This window comes from Xenopus tropicalis, chromosome 5 (assembly GCF_000004195.4).
Source record: "Xenopus tropicalis strain Nigerian chromosome 5, UCB_Xtro_10.0, whole genome shotgun sequence".
NCBI classification, from domain to species: Eukaryota; Metazoa; Chordata; class Amphibia; order Anura; family Pipidae; genus Xenopus; species Xenopus tropicalis.
In genome coordinates this window covers 111928068-111951222 of record NC_030681.2, presented here as the reverse complement: position 1 = coordinate 111951222, position 23155 = coordinate 111928068, and the positions used below count along the sequence as shown (strand labels likewise).

Below are 23155 nucleotides of genomic sequence, written 5' to 3'. Positions count from 1 at the left end.
CATCCCCTAGTGATTCCACCTTTCCTTCTCTTTTAAATCCAACAGGATTGTTTTGCCACCAGTGTAGATTCCTGCATCTTATTTAGAATCAAGTCCAAGTACTGTTTAAATATTACAGTGAAAATGTAAATTATTTGATTAAAATGATATCTATGGAAGATGTCCCTCCCGTAATTCAGTGCTTTCTGGATAATAGGTTTCCAGATAATGGATCCCAAACCTGTATAGATAATATTCAGAGTGTAGAACACTTATGTAATGGATCTGAAATACTTACTCTTGTATTATAGATACATTTAGATGTATTTTAGATGTTCACCATTGTGAATGATGCTGTATAAAATAACTGTTATTTAATTTATTGTAAAGAATAAAATAAGTTGCTTTTGAACCATTTCAAACCCTTTCAAAAAGTCTATTATAGGCTGCAACATTCCGATACGCTTCATAGCTTTAATTAAGCTATTTAATGATTTGTTTAGGGAGCAGCATTGTGCTGTCAGAATGAATAAGGTATCAGTATGCTTGGAGGACTCTGAGACTATTTGTATTTCGAAAGCGGCACAATGCAGATGAATGTGACGTCAGCACAGCCCATGTCTGATTCTACCTGAACCTCTGATCATTTACTTGCATCCCAGGCTGAATCAGTCACTTGGGCGCTCATCTAATCCTCTTGTGCAATATTGTTTTATTGTTCTGGGCTTTCTCATTATGCCTGTTTTCTTTTGTCTCCAAGATGCATTACCAAACTTTTGTTTCATCTGTTATTTGCTGGCATTGTGTGATATACAAAACTTTTGTTTTCTTGCCACTTTTATTAGGCCCATTTTATACACCAGGAAGCAGGTTTTGAGAAATTCATAAATCTATTTTTAAGTTGTAGTTTGTGGCAGACACCTGTAGCAATCACAGTGCTGCAGTTGACCGATCAGAGATAATAGCTGCTTTCAGCAGGTAATAAAGTTACATTTTGCCATTTTTGTAACCTGCCCCATGTCTTGTAGACAGTAGTCGACCGTAGATACAATGTGTATGCATATGTCTCATGCAGAATGAATCTGCTAGCATAATTTGAACTGAGCTCTATTTCCTGACAGTACTAACACAAAAGAATACCCTTTGTTTTCAGAAGGCTTTGTAAATTTTGGAGTGAATTACACTTGTCTTCTTTTAGCCCACCTGACCATTACATTTTTCAGTTGGTTGGACTTATTACCATGTAAAGAGTCCTGAGGAAGCGGAGTCTGCTTGGTCTTTCAGTTCTCATACTGTCGTAGGACACATGTTTTTTTCAAAACGCATCAGTTAATAGAGCTTCTTCAGCAAAATCCTGCATTGAAATTCGTTTTTGCAAAAGCGCAAAAATACTTTTTTTGATATTTAATTTTGAATTTCATATAGGGATAGCCATATTCTTCATTTTCCAGGGTATCTTAGCCATTTGACTTGCTCTTATTAACTTTACTACTGCTGAGCTGTAAGTTGGAGTAATATCACCCCCCTCCCAGTAAATGATCAGCAGAACAATGGGAAGGTAGCAAGATAGCAGCTCCCCAAAAATTCAAGTCAGGCTTGGGACCCCTTCCAGTTACATGGGAGTAGGAGAAACAATAGGTTACCCAAAAGCAGTTCTAATGTGTAGCTCTGGTTCCTTCTGAAAGCTTAGACTCAGGCACAATGCACTGAGATGGCGCCTACACACCAATATTACAACTAAACAAAATACATTAGTTGATTCAAGAATAATATTGAAATAGTAGAGTGGGGGATAGAGTGCAGCCAGACATGGGGAGAACACTGAAAAGGTTAAAGAGTTTAAGGTCTTTTCAGGACAAAAAATAAGCAACCCATATTTTACTCGCACTGTACATTAGATTGGGAAACCCCTATATTGATTGGTGCGTCCACATGGGGGACCTTTGCAGTTTAAAATGTCCCAAGGGACATATGGATGAGGCAGAACTGAAACAAAAAAAGAAAAACTTACAGGTAGATCCCAGAGAGAAGAAGAAAACAAAGGCATTCCAACAAGCTTTGTTTGATTTAATTTAGTTAGTTACAACACCATTTTTCCCTTTTTGTTCCAATTTCTTGACTTTTATTTCTTACTTCCCAGCAAGTCGGGACTCTGAGAAAGCAAGACCCTAACTTGCTCACCCCCCCCCCTCACCTTCCCTTTCCCACCCTCTCCTCCCCTACCTTTCCTTCCCTTATTTCCTCAGATAAATGTGATGTCGCAATTTAGGAAATAAAACACTTTTTTTAATCTGAGTCACTGAGGAGTTCCATGACTATATATAGGCACAAGACTGAAGTGTGTGTGCTTTTATACAGGTTATACTCCTAGTATTTGGAGTGACTCCTATGGGCAGGTTTATCAAAATGTGAGATTAGAGCTCACCACAAAACATCACCCACTTTCTATTCATTCCTATGGGATTTTTCAAATTGTATTTATTGTATTGTGAACTCTGTCTTTCACCCCTTAATAAAATTATCCTAAAAATCCCATAGGATTGAATAGAAGTTAGACTATTTTTTTTTTCTTATAGTCAAGGGAGTTTAAATGGTGAATAAAGTACGTCCTATTGTAAAATATAAGGATATTTTAATTCACAGAGGAGTTCCATGACCATATTAAAACACGAGGCTCAAGGTCGAGGTGAGGTGACTTCTAATACCCTGATATTTTACAAGTCATGTGACAGAAATGACATCACTAAGCACTAATTATAACTGATGATATCACTAAGCAAAATTTGTAAGGATACAGTTTGCAGGAAATTCGTGGCTCTTTACAAAATACTCACAGCTCTTGTGTTTTCTATTGTTTAAATATGCAAAACCCATGAATAATCTGTAAAATGTATCCTTAAAAACAGTTCTTGGTGATGCTATTTGCCTTATTGTAAATTATGTATTACATATTAGAAGTGAGCGTGGGTGAGGTTAATTAAATCTGGTGACTCCAATATTCTTATTTAAAAATAGTTGGTACCTTATTACATAATTAATCACCAGTGTTCTAAACAGTATTTTCAAATAATTGTCTTAAAATGGAACTTTTATGTAGTAAGATTCAATCCAATGTTAGTAAAGACATAATCACCCTCTTCCTTTAGAAAGTTGTGCTGCATGTGGGAAGCAGAAAAACTGGTCTCCCTAGCTCTGTTCTCTCCACACAAAGCATGTTCCTTTTAAGCTGTTTGTCTTCTTGAACCTGTTTATTTCCCCTTTTGAACTCTAGTATGGTACATATCAGTTTCCTGTTTTTTTACTACAAATTATTTGTGCCTTTTTCATTCTGGTTTGTCACTCTTCCAGATTATGATATTTAGTGGTTAAGGCTAATGCCACACAAAGCGTATGGCACTTATTTTCGCCAAGCCGAAAAACGCTTGCCGAGAATAAGTTCCATACTCTTAACTTTACTTTTAGCACACAGGCAGCATAGGGCACACACAGGCAGCATAGGGCAGGCAGAGTATGGCACACACAGGCAGCATATGGCAGGCAGAGTATGGCACACAGGCAGCATAGCGTAGGCCGAGTATGGCACACAGGCAGCATAGCGTAGGCCGAGTATGGCACACACAGGCAGCATAGCGTAGGCCGAGTATGGCACACACAGGCAGCATAGTGTAGGCCGAGTATGGCACACACAGGCAGCATAGCGTAGGCCGAGTATGGCACACACAGGCAGCATAGCGTAGGCCGAGTATGGCACACACAGGCAGCATAGCGTAGGCCGAGTATGGCACACACAGGCAACATAGCGTAGGCCGAGTATGGCACACACAGGCAGCATAGCGTAGGCCGAGTATGGCACCCACAGGCAGCATAGCGTAGGCCGAGTATGGCACACACAGGCAGCATAGCGTAGGCCGAGTATGGCACCCACAGGCAGCATAGCTTAGGCCGAGTATGGCACACACAGGCAGCATAGCGTAGGCCGAGTATGGCACACACAGGCAGCATAGCGTAGGCCGAGTATGGCACACACAGGCAGCATAGCGTAGGCCGAGTATGGCACACACAGGCAGCATAGCGTAGGCCGAGTATGGCACACACAGGCAGCATAGCGTAGGCCGAGTATGGCACACACAGGCAGCATAGCGTAGGCAGAGTATGGCACCCACAGGCAGCATAGGGTAGGCGGAGTATGGCACCCACAGGCAGCATAGGGTAGGCGGAGTATGGCACCCACAGGCAGCATAGGGCAGGCGGAGTATGGCACACACAGGCAGCTTAGATCTGAGGTATGAACAATGGAGGGGCTTACAGGTGTGAACACATGGGCTAAAAGGTGTAAACAATGCAAGGACCTACAGCCTCAATCTGAGGTGTGAACAATGAGGGGGCCTGTTAATTTCCGTACTGATACCATTTAATGCTTACACAAAAGGTAAGCAGTCAGAAAGATCGGGCCCCCAGTTGGACAGCACTTCTTTAATGTATTCACTTAAATGGAATTGGCTCTGTAGAGATCCAGCCGACTGGCTGGACCAGCTCAGGTACCCACAATGTATCTTCATAGTGGTCAGGATTCAGGTGGAAAAGGTGCCCAGAAGTGGTAGGTGGGTAAGCTACAGATGGCTATAAAGTGAGAGAGAATTAGCTCACTGGCACTACCAAATCAGACCTGTTTCCTTGCCATATTAATCTGTTAATTGGAAAGTATATAGCATTGGATTGATCAACAGTTCAGGTACATATTTGTGCAAACGGAGAATGTGACAAAGCACTTTTGTGCAAAGGAAGATATTAAATAAAATGAGCAGCAGTACCAGGGTGAAACTGGTGGGAGAGAGAATAAACAGACTTGTCAAAACATGCTGTGCTGGCAAGAGACCAATGTTGTGTTCCTAGATAAAAGCAGTAATTGGTTTTACATCACCAGATGGCTTTGTTTTCCATTTTAAATATAAAATTTGAGAGGTTTCCCTTTAGGTGCTGTAAAGCAAAACATGTTTGGATTTAATATTTTTAAACCGTGGTAGATTTTCTTGTAGGTTTTTAGCCTAAATCAACTAATTTCCACATTTTCAGATTAATTAAGAAAAAATACCTCTTGAGCCTTTGACATCCATTGCAAGAGACTCATAGCTTAGGTAGTCAGACTGAAAGGTACTAGGTAAAAGCATGATGCTCCATGATTTAGCAGGAGTCAAGTTAAAGCGATGGGATTACAGGTATGTAAGAGTTTTAGTTTTGCAGTAACTAGGGAAATAGCTTTCTGCCCATAAGTGAAGTCAATATTGGGTCAAATATACTCTATTTTTGGAGCTAAACAGCACAAACAGGGAAATTAAGATCACCAGTGCACATATTATCCCCCTTCATAATGGACTTCTTATCTGTAAGTCAAAACTGCCACAACAAAGGGTGAATGGTTGTTTATATAGAGCTCAATATCTCTTGATAAACTCAGATAATTAATTGTACAATGTGTAAAATTAAAATAAAGCTCCTTTACTGCTTTATAATAAAAATAAATAAGAAATATTAAAGAATAGGTTGAATGCATTTTCATTAAAAGCTCTATTTAAAACCTTTATTTTTGACCCTTTACACCTGTTTTTCTTTCTTTAAACTAATATCCACCAAAAATCAGGTTTTTTCGTAATAAAAGAAATTGTTAGTCTAATCAACTGTCCAATATACATTAAACATTGTCAGTGGCTTTAAAGTTCTTTGTCAAAGTAATTGCTATTAAGCAGTATTTGTTTATCATTTTCTGTTCTCTGATCTACTTCAAGTCTGTTTGTTAGCTGTCTTCGGCTACAGAGTCATGAGTACAGAGAATATATAGCCAGAGAGCAATTGTTTTCAAAATCATTTACATTTACAAATAACTGTTAACTGTTAAAACATTTTTATTAATGTATATTTAAAAGTTGCACAACATTTTTATTAATGTATATTTAAAAGTTGCACGGCATTGTTGAGTTCCCCTTTAAATTCTTGTTCTGTCACTCCTCTTCAAATATGCTGTGTCCCTTTCCTTGCCTTTTCTTTCTCATACCTCCCACTAATTCCTTTTGCCTTTGGCATGAGAACCTTCCACTGCTCAACCCCTTTAGTTGTAGCCCTTTGATGATTTCAGCTTTTTAATTAAGCGCAGCCCGCAGGTCTTACTGTTCTTTTAGTTTTTCCTTCCCTTGAAATGCTGACACAGGGATATTTACTACAAAAATATTTTTCGACATTTATATGGAAAAGTTTCTTTATCTTTATAAAAGTGTTATTGTTGCAAACATTTATTTCTATTGTAGGATGTAGGGTACAGCACAGTGTTACCCAGGGCTTCAGTCAGACAGTGTTTACATGGGTTTCTCAGAAGTCTGCAAATTGATAAACTGTGTCCTGAGCAGATCCCCCAATCCGAAGGAATTCCAACAAGTAATGGCTAGCGCTAAAAGCTCCAATAAGTCAAACCTCTCAGCATGCATAAGGATAAAGACACAATACTTTTGTTTATTTTACCATTGGGGTTGAGACATTTAGTTGGAACTGAATAAAATGCAACTCACAATATCTTCACTTCACTTTACTTCTTTACTGGTTCAGCTAAATGCTCTTACAAAGAATGTGGTGTTTTTTTTTTAAATTTATCTATTTTTTTGCTATAGTCGATACTGCATAGCTGTAGATATCAAAATTTAACTTCGGTCCCAAGAAACCATTGTAAGGTTGGGGTTTCTTCAGTTATCTGAGGAGGAATGGTATTTATGACTCTTACCCAGACTATTCTCTCTCCACAGTGACATCATGATTACACATTTCGAACCCTCTATAACCTTTGATGGGCTGTGCAATGAGGTGCGGGACATGTGCTCTTTTGAAAACGACCAGCCTTTCACCATGAAGTGGATTGATGAAGAAGGTAATGAAGGAGAGAACTGTGTAAACCTTGGTGCAATCAACTTTATTGCCACTGTAATGGTACACTTGTATATATGTCTGCTTTTAGGCTTGCCCCATACAAGATGACTTAAAGTAAAAAAAAAATACCCCCCTTTTTGATATAAGTTTATTAAAGGAGAAGGAAAGGCAAAGTCACTTGGGGGTGCCAAAATGTTAGGCACCCCCAAGTGACTTAAATCGCCTACCTTTTACCCCGGGGTGGTGCACCTGTTCGGAGAAAACTGCACCAGCCCGGGGTAGCTGCAGCACTTCCTTCTTCCGTCTTCGCTCGCGCGCGCATGCGCAGTAGAGTGAAAAGCCGAACTTAAACAAGAAATTCGGCTTTTCACTCTACTGCGCATGCGCCGGCCCACAGATTTCGCCGGCAGAAGAGAGAGGAAGGAGAAAGCGCTCTGCTACAGGTACCCCGGGCTGGTGCTGTTTTCTCCTAACAGGGGCACCAGCCCAGGGTAAAAGGTAAGCGATTAAAGTCACTTGGGGGTGCCTAACATTTTGGCACCCCCAAGTGACTTAGCCTTTCCTTGTGCTTTAAGTTTTTTTTTTTTACACAGATTGAAAGGAAACCATGATAGTTTATCTCTAAGCCATGGGACCCTTTACTAATGCTCTGTAGTTGCACATTGTTATTAAACCCCTCTCTCACCTTTTTTCTATTGTGAAGTTATGGATTATTGGATTTAAAGTCCTTCTGCTTTCCAGAGAATCTGTGCACCGCCCACTATGGAAAGCAGAGGGATCCAGAATCTGTAAATATACAATGAAACCAGATGACCTTTGGGGTGAGGGGAGGTGGGAATAGTTTTAATGAGTCTGGTGTATGTCTGTTTAAAAAAAATAAAAAATAAATGAGGGAGCAGATAGTGTTCGTGCATTTTTTTTTTCCAAATGAGCATGTCAGAAGGGTTGTTCTAATTTTGTTTGTTTGTTTAAAATGGCAAAATACAATACAAAATGCTGGGGACTGTTTTGTTTAGGGATCATTCCGTAATTTTGATCTCCATACCTTAAGTCTACTAAAAATAATTGAAACATTAATTAACGCCAATAGGATTGACCTTTCTGGATAACAGATCCCATACCTATATAAGATCAAGTTGGTTAACATGATCTCTGAAATACTGTATCCGTGGCCACCGTTACAACATATTTGTAGGGTCAGTTTGGTTCAGATAATATTTGCTAGACCACAGTACTAAACATGATATATAACTGTGGATGTGCAATTACATGCTACTTTATACTTCAGTGTCCCTTTAAAGCTGATACATATCTTGCCTCCGTCATGATAAGAATGCGCAGATAGGATGGTTAAGATTCTTAGATGCACAGGAAATATGGCAAGGTGGTAATTCAGGTAATACTAGTATTTATTACAGAAGACATTACAGAAGACATTCTAAAAATGTAGTATATTTTTTCTTAGTGATTCTACCACTTTTTGTTTTCGTGGCTGAATGAAGTGTGTTTTCTGATGACATAGTTTTGACCTGAATGATTTACAGTTTTGCCTTTACATATCTTAATTTATTACATATAAACATTTAAATTGGAGCTGTAATGTAATGTTGACTGCAGCAGAAGTATTGCTTTTGGCCAAATATTGTAATATGGATATTTTTCTTTACAGAGCCATTTATAGGGCAAGGAACCCCCAAATAAGACTTTAGGAAACCTGTACATACACCCTTACTAAGGGTCCCAAATGTGCAGCATTTCGCCAACAGTGCCACAGCTATCCAGTATGTTTGCTTTGCTTGGGTGACATCATGTTCTGGCCCAAATTCCATGCATCCCCACTAAGTGCATGAAGTGTCTGTATAACTTTGAAGTGTCATGCATTACTTTCTCACTTCACGCATGCAAAGACTGACAATATTAGATTGACTGGATTCAGTATGATGAACGTCACCACCAAAAAAAGAGTGAATTTCTCTTGGCTTGTTCTGGCAAAAGTAAGAACTGAGAAGAGAAATAAATATACCATTTGGTTAGAGGCACTTGTGGTCTATAGCTTGCTGCAGGTTTATTTGGTGGAGTTTTTTTGCGGTAACTTATTTCCCACTGAACAGCACCACCAGCTATAATCTGTGCATAGTTCTATTGCAGACAACACAATGGTTAACGTACGATAAACATCCGTGTTCTGTAGTAAATATTTCTTTTTACAAAGGATTGCTCCCTCTGAGTGAATTTCTGTAAATATCACAAAATAGGTAAAGACTAAAATAAATGATTCTTGGATTACGCTGCCGTTATGTATGCATTGAAATAAACTGTTGCACAGTTGCCTTATTTCAGTACAGTCATACAGCTGGATAAATGCTATGATGCTGTGTCCCTGAATATGGAGACAGTGAAATGAACCTGGTGCTAGCATGTTGCCAGGCCTGAGGAAACCATGCGCATCCACAGAACCAAAGTACCTGCACTTAAATGTATACCTATTGTCTTCCTTTTATGTTTTTGCTTGTTGACAATTGAACAACAGAGTAGCATTTAAAATATAACTATACACAATATTGCTGTCAGAAGAAAACATGCTCGATCTATAAAAGAACACAGAACATGAATTAAAATATAAAAATTTAGCAGTTTCTGGTAAATCAGTGAAGAAAAAAATATATATTTTATCAGTCACAAAATGTAATTGAATTAGCATTCACTGCTTTAGCCAGTGTGTGAAGATTTTAGTTTCATGAATGCAACCTACATTGCTTCTCTGCATCCCCTTCCCCATTGAATTTTTTAGGAGAAAGATATCATGTTTGTAAAGGGCAACTAAAGTGTAGCAAAAATAAAAGGAAATATGTAAAGGTGTTCTACACACTTTTAATCATGCACACTTTTCTATTAGTTCCTTTAGGTCTATATTTAAATTAAGTACAATATTGACTTGCACTATATAGTTTTATAGTTGCCAATTTGTGATATGGTGCAAACTCAAGAGCTTTTGCCAGCATTCATTTTAGTTTAGATTCTATGGCTGCAGTGCAGTGCCATGTTCTGCTTAAAGTTTGCAACTTTTTTAGGAGAGATTTGTATTTGGCACTGTAAGGCCCCAGACATTTCAACTCTATATTTGTCAGGAATCTCCCAGATTTAAGCCCCTCCTTCCCAGTAACAGATATGACTTACACAGATTTGTCCCCGAAACATCACTTACCTGCTCCATTTAAATGCATAAAATCATCACCTGACATGCAAAGCATTGGAGGAGGGAGTGCGTCAGAAGGGGACATGTGGCCCAAAAGGGGACTGTGTGGTGGGTACACAGATTCTGTGGAATACTGGGGGACTTCATCTCTTCAACATGGACGAGGTGACCGGGGTGTTCTAAAACTATGAGCTCAAGGAGGGGAAGGAGTCGGACTATAACAGTTCCCTCTCAATCTGAGTAGTCGTGTATGCCTAGGTGTTTATATACCTTTTTACATATATGGGCTTGTGTCTTAAAAGGGGGTATTTTTACCCTAAAACTTAGGGAGTAACAGGGTAAAATCTACTAATGCAAAATATGTGACATCTGCTACCCTTTTTAATGTGAATGTTATGCAAAGACTGATATGGTTTTGCCCCAGTTTTTTTTTTTTGCTTCTCAGTAGTGTTGATTCATTTCCCCAGTGATAACCAAGGAGGCCTTTATTCCATATTTACAAGTTTAGTTGAATTATTTGTAGAACAGAGGCAAAATGTAGATTCAGAAATATGTTTCTTCCCCTGCAGGAGATCCATGCACAGTTTCCTCTCAGTTGGAACTGGAAGAAGCTTTCCGTCTGTATGAATTGAATAAGGATTCTGAGCTGCTTATCCACGGTAAAACATATACATTATATGCAAGGCCACGTTTTATATTAATATATGCATCTCACCAATATGTTAGAGTTGGTAATTTTTTTTTAAATATCAGCATTGCTGCAAAAAGCATTAGTGTTTCTGAACTGACTGTGCAGATTTGTCATGGCCAAATATAGATACCTTACATCTTTGCATTATATTGTTTTCTTATTTGCAGTGTTCCCATGTATACCAGAGAGGCCTGGCATGCCCTGCGCAGGGGAAGACAGTAAGTGCATCTCATTATGTCTCAATTATTATATGGATTATTGTTGTAATACAGGGCTCCGAGAAGGAAGAGTCCTTGGTACATGGAAGAAGTAGTATGCTTGTTTTAAATTCATAGGCAGACAAGAGTGTATCCACTTCTTTTTTTTATTTATTTATTTTTACTGAACTGACATTGAGGGACTTTTTTTTAATTACCTGTATAACAATACAGAGCTCAGTAATGGTTGCTGTTGCTAACTGAAATCTATATCCTCATTCTCTGTCTTCACATTTAGCAACTTGGGCCCCAATAGTCCTCCTGCTTCTTGCATTTTTAGGCTCAGTGCACTCTGGCACAGTACATGCCGACATGCGGGACCTTTGATGAATTGTATAAAGCACTTGACCTGTGGCCTGTGCTCTCCTATAGTCACAGAAGCCTGTGGCGACTATTTCACAGTAGGGGATGTGTTTTTTGTATTAAGCACAAATATATACATGCATATGTATCTATATATATTAAGTAATAATATTAAAAAAAAAAAATTATATTATATATATATATATATATATATATATATATATATATATATATATATATATATATATATATATATATATATATATAATATAATATAATTTTTTTTTTTAATATTATTACTTAATATATATAGATACATATGCAAGTATATATTTGTGCTTAATACAAAAAACACATCCCCTACTGTGAAATAGTCACAACAGGCTTCTGTGACTATAGGAGAGCACAGGCCACAGGTCAAGTGCTTTATACAATTCATCAAAGGTCCCGCGTGTCGGCATGTACTGTGCCAGAGTGCACTGAGCCTAAAAATGCAAGAAGCAGGAGGACTATTGGGGCCCAAGTTGCTAAATGTGAGGACAGAGAATGAGGATATAGATTTCAGTTAGCAACAGCAAGAATCAATAAGTCCCCTAAATATGTAGCCTATGTAGTTTACCATTACTGAGCTCTGTATTGTTATACAGGTAATTAAAAAAAGTCCCTCAATGTCAGTTCAGTAAAAATAAATAAATAAAAAAAGAAGTGGATACACTCTTGTCTGCCTATGAATTTAAAAAAAACAGCCATAAATACTGTGTCTGGTGGGAAATTCAAACAAAGAGGTGAAATTTGAATTTCCCGCCCGACACAGTATTTATGGCTGCTTTGTATTGGTTGCTTCAACTTTGACAAAGGCTGGTGTAACAGCCGAAACGTTAGTTCACTCTTCTGGCAATAAATAATTTATTATTTTCATAAGACCTGTGAGTGCGGCTTCCGAGTTCTTTTCCTGTACATTTTTGCCTTTTTGTTTCGTGAGTGCCGGTAGCTTCGTTATTGCTATATAATAAATATATATATATACAGGAACAAACGGAGCACACCCTATTAAGTTCAAATGCCCAGGGTGCTAGCAAAAAAATATAAAGCAAGACAGTGAGCTGCACACACCAGGACTTGGCAAAAAAAATGATACGTTTATTTAAGCAAAGAAATCCAACGTTTCGAGCACTGACTGTGCTCTTCCTATATATTATAGTGTGTGTGTGTTTATGACAAGCATTCCCTTTATATTTCATCTTTTAGAATTTAGTATATTTAGTAAAATGAATGGTCTTTGACTTTTGCTTTTTTTTTTTTTTTTTTTTTTGCTTAAGGCACTGATCGTTGTTTTTTTTTTCTGTTACTAGAGTCCATATATCGACGTGGAGCCAGAAGATGGAGAAAACTCTATTGTGCAAATGGTCACACTTTCCAGGCCAAGAGATTTAACAGGGTGATTATAAATATAATTTTTCTGTGTATTCTTTTACCTTTCTTGATAACTTTTTTTTTTATTACCTTTCTTAAGAGCTTGATAAAACCTCTCTGGCACACTACTGATTTCTTGATTGATAATGAAAAAGTCTATTAGAGAAAAAGAGCATCCTACACAGGGCAAACTAATGTATGTGTGGGTGGCTGCTATACTATGAAGCCTGTTGGCCTGGAAGTGTTTGGATTGGTGTTGATGCCATGTATAATTTTTTTCCAGCGAGCGCACTGCGCCATCTGCACTGACCGAATATGGGGGCTGGGACGTCAGGGCTATAAATGCATCAACTGTAAACTGCTTGTTCATAAAAAATGTCACAAGCTTGTTTCCATTGAATGTGGCCGACACACAATAGCGGTAAGTAATATGTGCCACTGTGACTGATGCCCTAGATTATTTCCTAAGGGCACATTCTTATTTGTGGGCAATTAGCATACACAGTACTCTATATATTTTTATCTGAATATATGGCTGACAACCCCAACATAAAATATTTTTCCAAATTCTTAACATGCGAAAACTAACAGAAAAATACCTGTTATATATTTAGCTGCTAGGACAAGAAATAAAAAAAAACGCTGAATAAATATATTTACAAAATAAACTATTTAAGTGGGTTTTTGGCTAATTTGTCTGCCCAGGCAGTGGGCCATATTGCTGTGAGCCAATTATTTGGATTCCTAGCCAATAATCCGATCATATAAGGGCTGGTGCTGGACGATCAGAAGAACAGATATTCACTATTGTATGTGGTCCACACTTAACTGAATTTTCCAGATAGTCTGATTCATATCTGGCTGACACAGCATATTTTTTCAAGATATACTCATAGGAGTGGTGGGTCATAAAGTGAAAAAAAGAAAAACCCAGGGTGAGTAGCCACATTATAATAGCTGCTACAAGTAGTGGTAATTGCTTTAGGTACCATACACAACATTTCCTTTACAAAATAATTAAAAAAAACAAGAAGCAGAAAATATTTTGATAGTTATTATTTATTAATGTAGATAAAGTACTATATTCATTTTTTTTAAGAAAAAATTGTGTTACTGGGTGTTTTAATACACAAGGATTTGACAAGTCTCTGATTTCTGCTGACTGCAGGAACCTGTTATACCAATGGATCCACCAGGCATGCACTCTGATCACAGCGAACCAGGTAAAAACACATGGACAGAACCTTTCTTGTTTAAACCCAAAATAATTTGTGTACCTACAATTTGAATGGGATGTCAACTAAACCATAAAAATTTGCATAAAAAAGAACATATCATTCTTATCAGCAGCTGTAATTTCATTTTTAGTGTCTGTCCCTTGCTATTCACTGCCAGGGGAACTGACTTCTGCAACATTGTTTAAAAACTCAGAACCACAAATGACTTAATCAGTCTGTCATTAATCTATATCAGAAAATTGCTAATAATTACATATTTTTCATTAGGCCATTTTTTTTATTTAAGTCACTAAAAATGTTTACCAGTGAGGTAATTGTACCTTCAGACACCATCTGCCTATTTCTAGAAGCAGGTCAGTTAGATGCAAAGTGAGTGAATTGGATGGTGTTCTTATGTGTTGACTGTTAGGTATGAGGTGGTATTCAATTAGGGTACAAGACTACCATGTGCAAGTCTGAATATACTAAATATTACATAACATTTGCAACCACAAATTCAAGAAGCCCAAAGAAAGACTCCCTAGTTCAAGTGGTACCTCTGTCCATTAAATGTTAGTACTTTCTGGTGTTAATACTCATCTACTCACTACATCTACTTTTGAAATCAACATACGCTCACCTTACCAGTCCAATCGGTATAGTGCAGGGGATGTCACCTTAAAAACATTAAACCCAATATTGGCAAACTGTTGCTAGTTGTAATACTTAAAGTGATTTGTTATGAAGTCGCCAAAGGGTCCAATCATTTTCTCTTCATCTCCCAACCATCAATTCTTGCCTACACAGAAAATGCTCTGTCTATCCCACGCTGCTAGAAACAACCTAGTGCCAGCACTTGGTCTAACCCACATTCTGAAATGATAAAAATCTGTTATTTGTACACAAAAAAGGAAAAAGATTGCCAGTGTTCAGTTTGCCTTTTAAAAAAATTATTTATACAAAAAATAAGGGGCTTAGTACAATATTTTGGCCAAAATATGTAAGTTTAGTGCCACATCAAGGCCCCTCATTGTACATGAGTCCTACACTGCCTGTCAGCAGTCTGTAGTGCAATTAAGTCCCCCAGCAAACAGTGTGACTGAGTAGTAAGAACACGATTGACCATTAATTTCTGCCTGTCTATGTTGGGACCAGAGGGGACTTTACCTATTTTCTAGTGTAGTTATGGGATGAAAACTCGGGACATGACATTGCCAAATAACTGTTCTTTCTGTACTGTGGTACCATTTCCTGAAGCTACTAAAAATAAAAAAAAAATCAACTTGGATTAGTTATCATCTTATTATGTTAAAAAATAAGCAAATCAGTTAAAAATTAAGAATATATTTTTTTACAGAACATAACAGGATAATAGATCCAACATAGATATTTTAACATAATAAGAAAAAAACACTGCATTGGCTATGTGGGCACCCTGCGCTGTCTCTAACAGTTGCTCAGAAATGAATAAACAGATTCATTCATTTACAGGTTTACTACTGCTTTAACAACACACATTTCTCCATTCTTTAAAGTGACACTGACACTAAAAAAACTACTCTTTAATATGTATTAATGTACACTTAAATGGCAAAATTATAAATGCACGCAAAATGTGAAAAAGGGTTTAATTTTTGGTGTCGGTATCTCTTTAAAACAAAATGTAACAAATTACACCTGTACAATATTTTTTGTTAGGAATGCACTAATATTTGTATGTACAAATAAACTACAGTAATTTCCCCTCTTCTATAGAACTGCCATACAGACCAAGAAGCCAAGACAATCTAGATCAAGTTGGTGAAGAGAAAGAGGTAAGAGCTAAGTGCTGCATAATGCTCAGGAATGTGCTTTGTGCAAATAGGTTTTTCTTTACTTATTGACTGGGGAATTACCCTGCTGCCGCAGAATGGCTTTTGAAATGAGCATATTCTGGGAAGAAAAGCAGCATGTGTCACGCATGATAGCACTTATTGACTGTACATTAAAGAAAGGATGTCACAGACTCTTATATATCTTTGAGTATGTTAAGCTTTTTAAACTTTTATTTACAAATATATGAATTGTATGGCCTTTGGCATATTGTGAGTGGAATCTTTACTTATACCTGCCCTAAAATATTTTTTTAATATATCTGAAACGTCAAATGATCAGACATGTAAATAAGCGGAAATCCAATTATAAGGCAAGCCTTCTGAATTTCAACAATAGCCTTGCATCTAACATTGCAGTCTCTAAATTGTGCACATTCATGGTATTTTTTGAACATTAAAGATTGGGAGAAATGTGTACAATGACAAAAGACCACATGTATTTTATCTGTGTTAAAGGAACAGTTCAGTGTAAAAATGAAACTGGGTAAAATAGACTAACTACATTAAAAACATTTTTTATTTTGCACAGTTAGAAATCTATAAAGGCTGGAGTGATCAGATGTCTAACATAATGGCCGGATCAGTGACTTGAGAGGGAGCCATATGGGACCTAACTGTTCAGTTAGTTTGCTATCGAATCAGACCTGCTTACTCATAAATTAACTGAACAGTTATGTCCCATGTGGCCACCCTTAAAGTCACCGACTAACTAAGAGCTTAGAGAGCTGAAAGCAGGAAGTAGAGTTCTGGCTCTTTATGTTAGGCATCTGCCCACACCAGCCATTATAGATTATATTTTTGCCTAACTAAAATATTTTTTATTTTGCTCAGTCTATCTATTTTACCCAGTTTCATTTTTACACTGAACTGTTTCTTTTAAGGAACTTTAGCACCAACAATTGAAAGTGTTAAAGGAATTTTATCATCATAATCATAAGTAAGCCTTTTATTTGACAACCCCTATAATGACTTAAACAGCCCTTATGGGGTAGGAGCTATGATATGGCAATTGGTGTGTCAGTCTCCGCAAGCCCTGACCCCAGGCTGTCCGGGTCAAAATCTGACAAGAAACACACAATAATTTTGACTCAATATTCATTTTCCAATGGCGCATTTTATCATATGATTACTTCAGCCCAAAGGTGAGCGGTGCACATTTGTTAACAGCATAAAATACACCATATAGGAATGTGGTGTATTTCTTTGTGTTGCTGTAATTAAAACAAAGGTCTGGATTTTCAAATATGTGTGTGGGACACAATTTCTTTTCACCCTTGTTTCTATTCCTAAACCCACTCTGGTAAGTGTGAGTAATATTTCAGTCTAACATTCTAACCAGTTTAGAAAGTCTGCAGCACACTAGGGGATTGGCCTGCAGCATAGACCAGTAGTTGACTTTTCCATGGAGTGGTATACAGATTCCAGACAGATTAGAGGAATACAGCATCCATGGCCAGTACAACTGTTCTTCTTCCAATGTGGTGTATTTAATACAGTGTGCTTGATGCCCAACAGGAGGACTGTATATAGGAGAGACTGGTCAAAGCCTGAGAAAGAGAAATACACACCACCGCTTTACTATAACTAAAAAAAGAGTGGACACACCAGTAGGGAACCATTTTAACAGCCCTCACCACTCCATAAACGATTTAAGAATCTTGGTCCTTAAGGGAAACTTTAAAACAGAGAATGAAAGGAAGGTATGGGAGTACAAATTAATGAAAACTTTCAACTCTCTGGAGAAGGGACCAAACCTGGGCCTTGGATTTATTGTGAATTATATAGATTAAGAACTGCCTTCATCAAGTCAGAAATACAAAGATCTGTAGAGACACTAGACCGGTTAATTACATGGAATTCCTTTTACTTCACACTTCAGTAACTTACCCTAATTTATATTAAGCCACTTTGTCAGTATCACTTTTAGACATCACTAAAGACTGAGGAGCTGATTTACTAATCCACGAATCCGAATCCCGAATGGGAAAAAATCGGATTGGAAACAAACATTTTGCGACTTTTTCATATTTTTTGCGATTTTTTTCGTCACCGTTACGACTTGCGCGAATTGTCGCGACTTTTTCATAGCCATTATGACTTTTGTGAATTGTCGCGACTTTTGCATAGCCATTACGACTTTCGCGAATTGTCGCAACTTTTTCGTATTGAGCGCTCCAAAAAGTCGCAAAATACCAATCATTACGAAAAAAACGCATTCGGACGCTTTTCGGACGTTCGTGGATTAGTAAATGTGCCCCTAAGGGTGCCTTTGGAATTGTTTGGTTTGTTTGTGTTTCATAGTGTTGCATTTAGAGCACTCTAAAAGTAACATTTCATGCATTATAATGGTTTGTATGTTTTTTTTTTTTACTGCAGCTAGTATTAGAATCGGGTTTAATTTATTAATGGCAAGGGACTGCTCTCATGTTATTTGTAATGTTTTGTGCAGGCAATGAACAGCAGGGAGAGTGGAAAGACCCCGTCTAGCCTGGGACTGCAAGACTTTGACCTTATGCGGGTCATTGGAAGAGGCAGCTATGCTAAAGTTCTGCTTGTCCGGTTAAAGAAAACAGAGAGAATCTATGCAATGAAAGTTGTCAAAAAGGAGCTTGTTAATGATGATGAGGTGGGTGTTTCATTTTTCTATAATTTCTAAGGGAATGTGTACAAAAATTTGAGAGTGGAGAGGAGAGCTGGGAAGGTAGAAAATAATGCATATTTCATCCTGTAGATGGCAGACAAGGCACCCAGCAGTGACTTTAAACAGTACACCCAAAAATTACTCTAGATCACAAACCTATGTGATACTCTGGAGCCAAAACAGAGTTTTTTAGAACTCAGTTGAACTGTTTCAAAATCCCCCATAAAAAAGCACGGAAAATGCTCTGTTTATGGTCGTCTCCAGTTGTAACTCTGTTTTTGTATACTTTATACCTTGTATTTTTACTGTGTTTTTGATGTAGCCTTGGTTTGAATCAACCTGTATCTTCTGTGTTCTTAGAACTTGCTATGTTAAAGCTAATTGCATTAGGAAGAGCAGCGTACTTGAAATATTCATACTCGTATACTTCATTTACTCTTGTTTTACTATATTGCAGCACTCCATTTCACATTTGGAAACAATACAATGTAACCCAGTAGCCTTTCGAATGTGTAATCACATAATTGTGGTGGCTAATAGACATTGCCATTTGGAGTTATGCCTATAGTTGGTGCAGGGAAGCTTAAATATTAGCAGGATTCAGGGCAGAAGTGAACAAGAACATTGCAGCTATGCCAGTTAGCTTATGGCCATCTGTGGTAGAAGTTGTTCAAGAGACAAAACAGATAGACATATACTCTGTTCCTTCTCCTTTACAATAATGTATATGGCTAGGGATAATGTATTCTATATACTGAGTAGGGATGCACCAAATCCAGGATTCGGTTCGGTATTCGGCCAGGATTTGGCCTTTTTCAGCAGGGTATGGATTTGGTCGTGTCCTGGCTGAACCGAATCCAAATCCTAATTAGCATAAAGTTGCATATGCTAATTAGGATTTGGAAGGGTTAAATGTCCATGTAAACACAGAAGTGAAAAACTTTTAACCCTTCCAGATCCTAATTAGCATATTCTAATTAGGATTTGGTTTGGTATTTGGCCAAATCCCTTGGGATGGATTTGGGGGTTTGGCCCAACCCAAAAAACTGGGTTCGGTGCATCCCTAATACTAAGCCTAGAGACAGATAGGTTCAAACTTCAGTAATGATCCATACTTCAGACTTCCCCACAGGAGCTCAGAATCTTGGATCTTGTTAGGCTATATTTTGAGTGTCCGTGATATTTCACATGTTCAGCGTTTTCTGTGCACTTGATGAAAAACAAAATATAGGGGGTCATCGGAAATCATATAATACACTTTATATCGTGATCCTAAGTGATCAGCCAAAACGTGCTGTAAATCAAAAGTAAAGAACATGGGAAGATACTAGTGGCATCCTCATAGTCTGCACTGCTAACAGTTTGTGGTAGCCTTGGGCTAGTAAAGAAACCCAAAGCAAATCATGTATCATTTCTAACCTACTTCTTTTTTCAACCTTTAACTCTACTTTAAGTGTTTCTTGGCATGCATTATTTTTCTGATGGGAAACTGGTGAGAAGTTGGTGTTCATGGAATCACTCTTAAATATGGTTTCTGTCCATATAACAGATCAACCTGTACTTTATCAACTCTGGGATCAAACATACCAGCCCATATGTAGAGCACTCACCCGACCACATTTTTTCTATTTGCAATTAAAAAAAATTCTGCAATATGGAATTTTGAGCATTTGTAGGTGTGTGTTCAGTTACAGGCTTAATTTGAGAGGCGTTGCTTGGTGATAATTTTAGCAGTTGTCAGTCTGTCACATTTGGTGGCCTTGACTTGTGACTGTTGCTCTTGTTTGCGCATGAAGTGTTGGATTGTGTAGCGTATACTGTCATCATTTTCCACACTTTCCCCCGCAGATTGTGTCACCCCTGCAATTTGGGCACCACCATGCATCCTCTTTCACAAATTTCAACTGTTGATTATAAACATATTTGTTATAAATACTGGAAAGTACTTGTATGTCATTTTGTTTCTCAGTAACTATGTGATGAAAACGTGAGTTTATGTATGCATAGAGAGGAGTAGGAAGACAGGAAACAATATATACAAGGCTAGAAACAGGTAGAGATGGGGATGCTCAGAATGCATCAGGGACAGAGGGAAAAAAAGAGAGAGACATACAGAGAGAGGGAGGGACACACACAGAAACAGAGAGAGCAAGTCATACAGACATACTGTATATCAAAAAATTTGAGTTATACATTTTCTACGGGTTTTTTTTCCCTGTTGAAGAGTTAAAAACGTAAATCAAACACCACAAATGTTCCATCTGATTCCTAGAAAGCTCTTGGTTTGTATAATCCTGTATTATTTAGATGTGAGCTGCCAGCAGATCTCAGGGAATGTCTGAGAACCCTTGCTTCTGCTTTGGAAGGTTAAGCCGTCTGATCTCTCTAAACAGCTGTGAAACATGCTTTTAATTATAAACCAGCCACAGATACACAATGAGCCTTTTCTGCTACTTCAAAGTGTGATGGCACCATCTTCGTTTTCCATCTTGTCACATTGGCTTTGCATATGGGTACAGCTGAGACGTGCTAACACGTGCTTGCTGTTAAACTGATCAGGCCATTTAGGGGTTGAATGAGCAGAGCGAGGTGCTATGGTCGCTGTTGCAGATCTTATGTATTTGTGTGTGTGATTATGTATTTTGGCTATTATGCTTTAGTCTACTCTTTTGCTGCAGTATTCCCTTATTGCATACATGCCAATGCTAATAACAGTTTTTGTCTTTAAAACAATAATATTATTTGGTATAATGCACACCACCTGACCTGCTATTTTGCACGTAGGTAATTATTTGTTTTGTTCCTTCAGGATATTGACTGGGTGCAGACAGAGAAGCATGTGTTCGAGCAGGCCTCAAACCACCCTTTCCTAGTTGGGCTACACTCCTGCTTCCAGACAGAGAGCAGGTAACCCTACTGGTTTCTTTTTCCTTTATATGTACTGGCCCAGTTAAAGAAAATATTTTCACCGTCATTATGCCATATTTTTCACTAGGAATGTGTCATATACAGGATTCGTTTTAAGATTCAGCATTTTTGGGAGATTAGAATTCAGATGAATGCTTAGGCTAATAGCAAATATAGTTTTCTTAATGGAATACTTAGCCAACAAACAGTTTATGTCATATTAGGTGGCCTATTAAATATTCTTACAAAACTGCAATATACACACACACACACACATATATATATATATATATATATATATATATATATATATATATATATATACTTCCAGCAAAGGTAGCACACCACAAACAGTGAGGAGAATGCCCGGGTGCTCATGCAAAAAATCCAAATAAAAGTGCAAGAGAGGCCAGCACTCACGGGGCTTTTAACACCATGTCATGAAGACAAAAAGAGTTATTATTATAGCATGGTTTCTTTATTAATCCGACGTTTCAGTTCCAAGCTGGAACTTTCATCAGGGAAAACAGCACTGTACATGTACACCAACATTTAAAAGCTTTTAAATGTTGGTGTACATGTACAGTGCTGTTTTCCCTGATGAAAGTTCCAGCTTGGAACTGAAACGTCGGATTAATAAAGAAACCATGCTATAATAACTCTTTTTGTCTTCATGACATGGTGTTAAAAGCCCCGTGAGTGCTGGCCTCTCTTGCACTTTTATATGTGTGTGTGTGTGTGTGTGTGTGTGTATATATATGTATATGTATGTATATGTATGTATATATATATATATATATATATATATATATATGTTCATAGCGAGGCAGAGTCCATACAGTAGTGTCATATTCAGGGATATATCAGCCCCAACTGGCAGGAAAAATTAAAGGCAGGTCTAGAGAAAAGAATGCACCACCGGTTACTTTTATATTAACAGACTAGGGGGGCCCAAGCAAGGGCCAGAACTTGGTGAAGTCCCCAACAGTGTCTGTGATTGGCATGCTATTCGGTGTGGTAGCAAGGACATTATAGGTATAGGAGGTTAGGGGGCTCAGGCAATGACTAACAATCCCCATGGATACCTCATATATAGTCAATGTTCAAATAATACTTTAGAGGCAGCTAGAGGCCCTTGGTAAATATTTTGGTACACCAGTATGTTATTGGAGTTCATATTGTGGAGGGTTCTTTATGTCTGCTTTTGTTCCTGTCCTGTAACCTTGAGAAAGGTCTCTGCTGAGACCGAAACGTCAGTTCAATAAATTACCATTTTTTTTTCCATTTTGCAAGACCTGTGAGTGCAGTCTTATATAATATGATATTATATGATATATATATAGACCTACATTGTTCGGGGACATAGATTTTCTTTAAAAGAAAAAGGCAATCTGCTGCCTTCCCCTTCCTGAATGCGTGTGCGGACGCAGTATAAGCCTGATAGAGCACACACAGCAGATTTCGGAGCAGGAATGCTAAAGTATGGATTTTTGTGCCAACATCTGCTCTGTGTGCTCTGATCGGCAGATCCCATCCCATCAGCGCACACACATTCAGGAAGCGGAAGGCAGCAGATCGCCTCCTGTTGCCACTAGCTTTATGGTATAAATTAGGTTCAGCAAAATACCTTCATTCATTTGACGTTAAAGTGAAAAAAACATAAAAAATATTTTATGTTAGATTACTCAGAATGCTGCTCTAAGCAATGTTGCAATTTACACACATTTTTTATTATTTCCTGAGATATTTGCATTTTGCTAATACCAGT

General features: G+C 37.8%; 1 protein-coding gene across 1 annotated transcript in view; it reads left to right on the top strand.

The window, feature by feature from the left end:
• prkci (protein kinase C iota) overlaps positions 1–23155 on the top strand; it is a gene marked incomplete at both ends in the record, with an annotated part of 43650 nt that overhangs the window by 5335 nt on the left and 15160 nt on the right. The window contains 9 exon segments of the mRNA NM_001012689.1: positions 6768–6889; positions 10654–10743; positions 10943–10993; positions 12688–12773; positions 13032–13169; positions 13917–13971; positions 15721–15779; positions 18289–18465; positions 21290–21387. Coding sequence (NP_001012707.1) covers positions 6768–6889; positions 10654–10743; positions 10943–10993; positions 12688–12773; positions 13032–13169; positions 13917–13971; positions 15721–15779; positions 18289–18465; positions 21290–21387 — 876 coding nt within the window.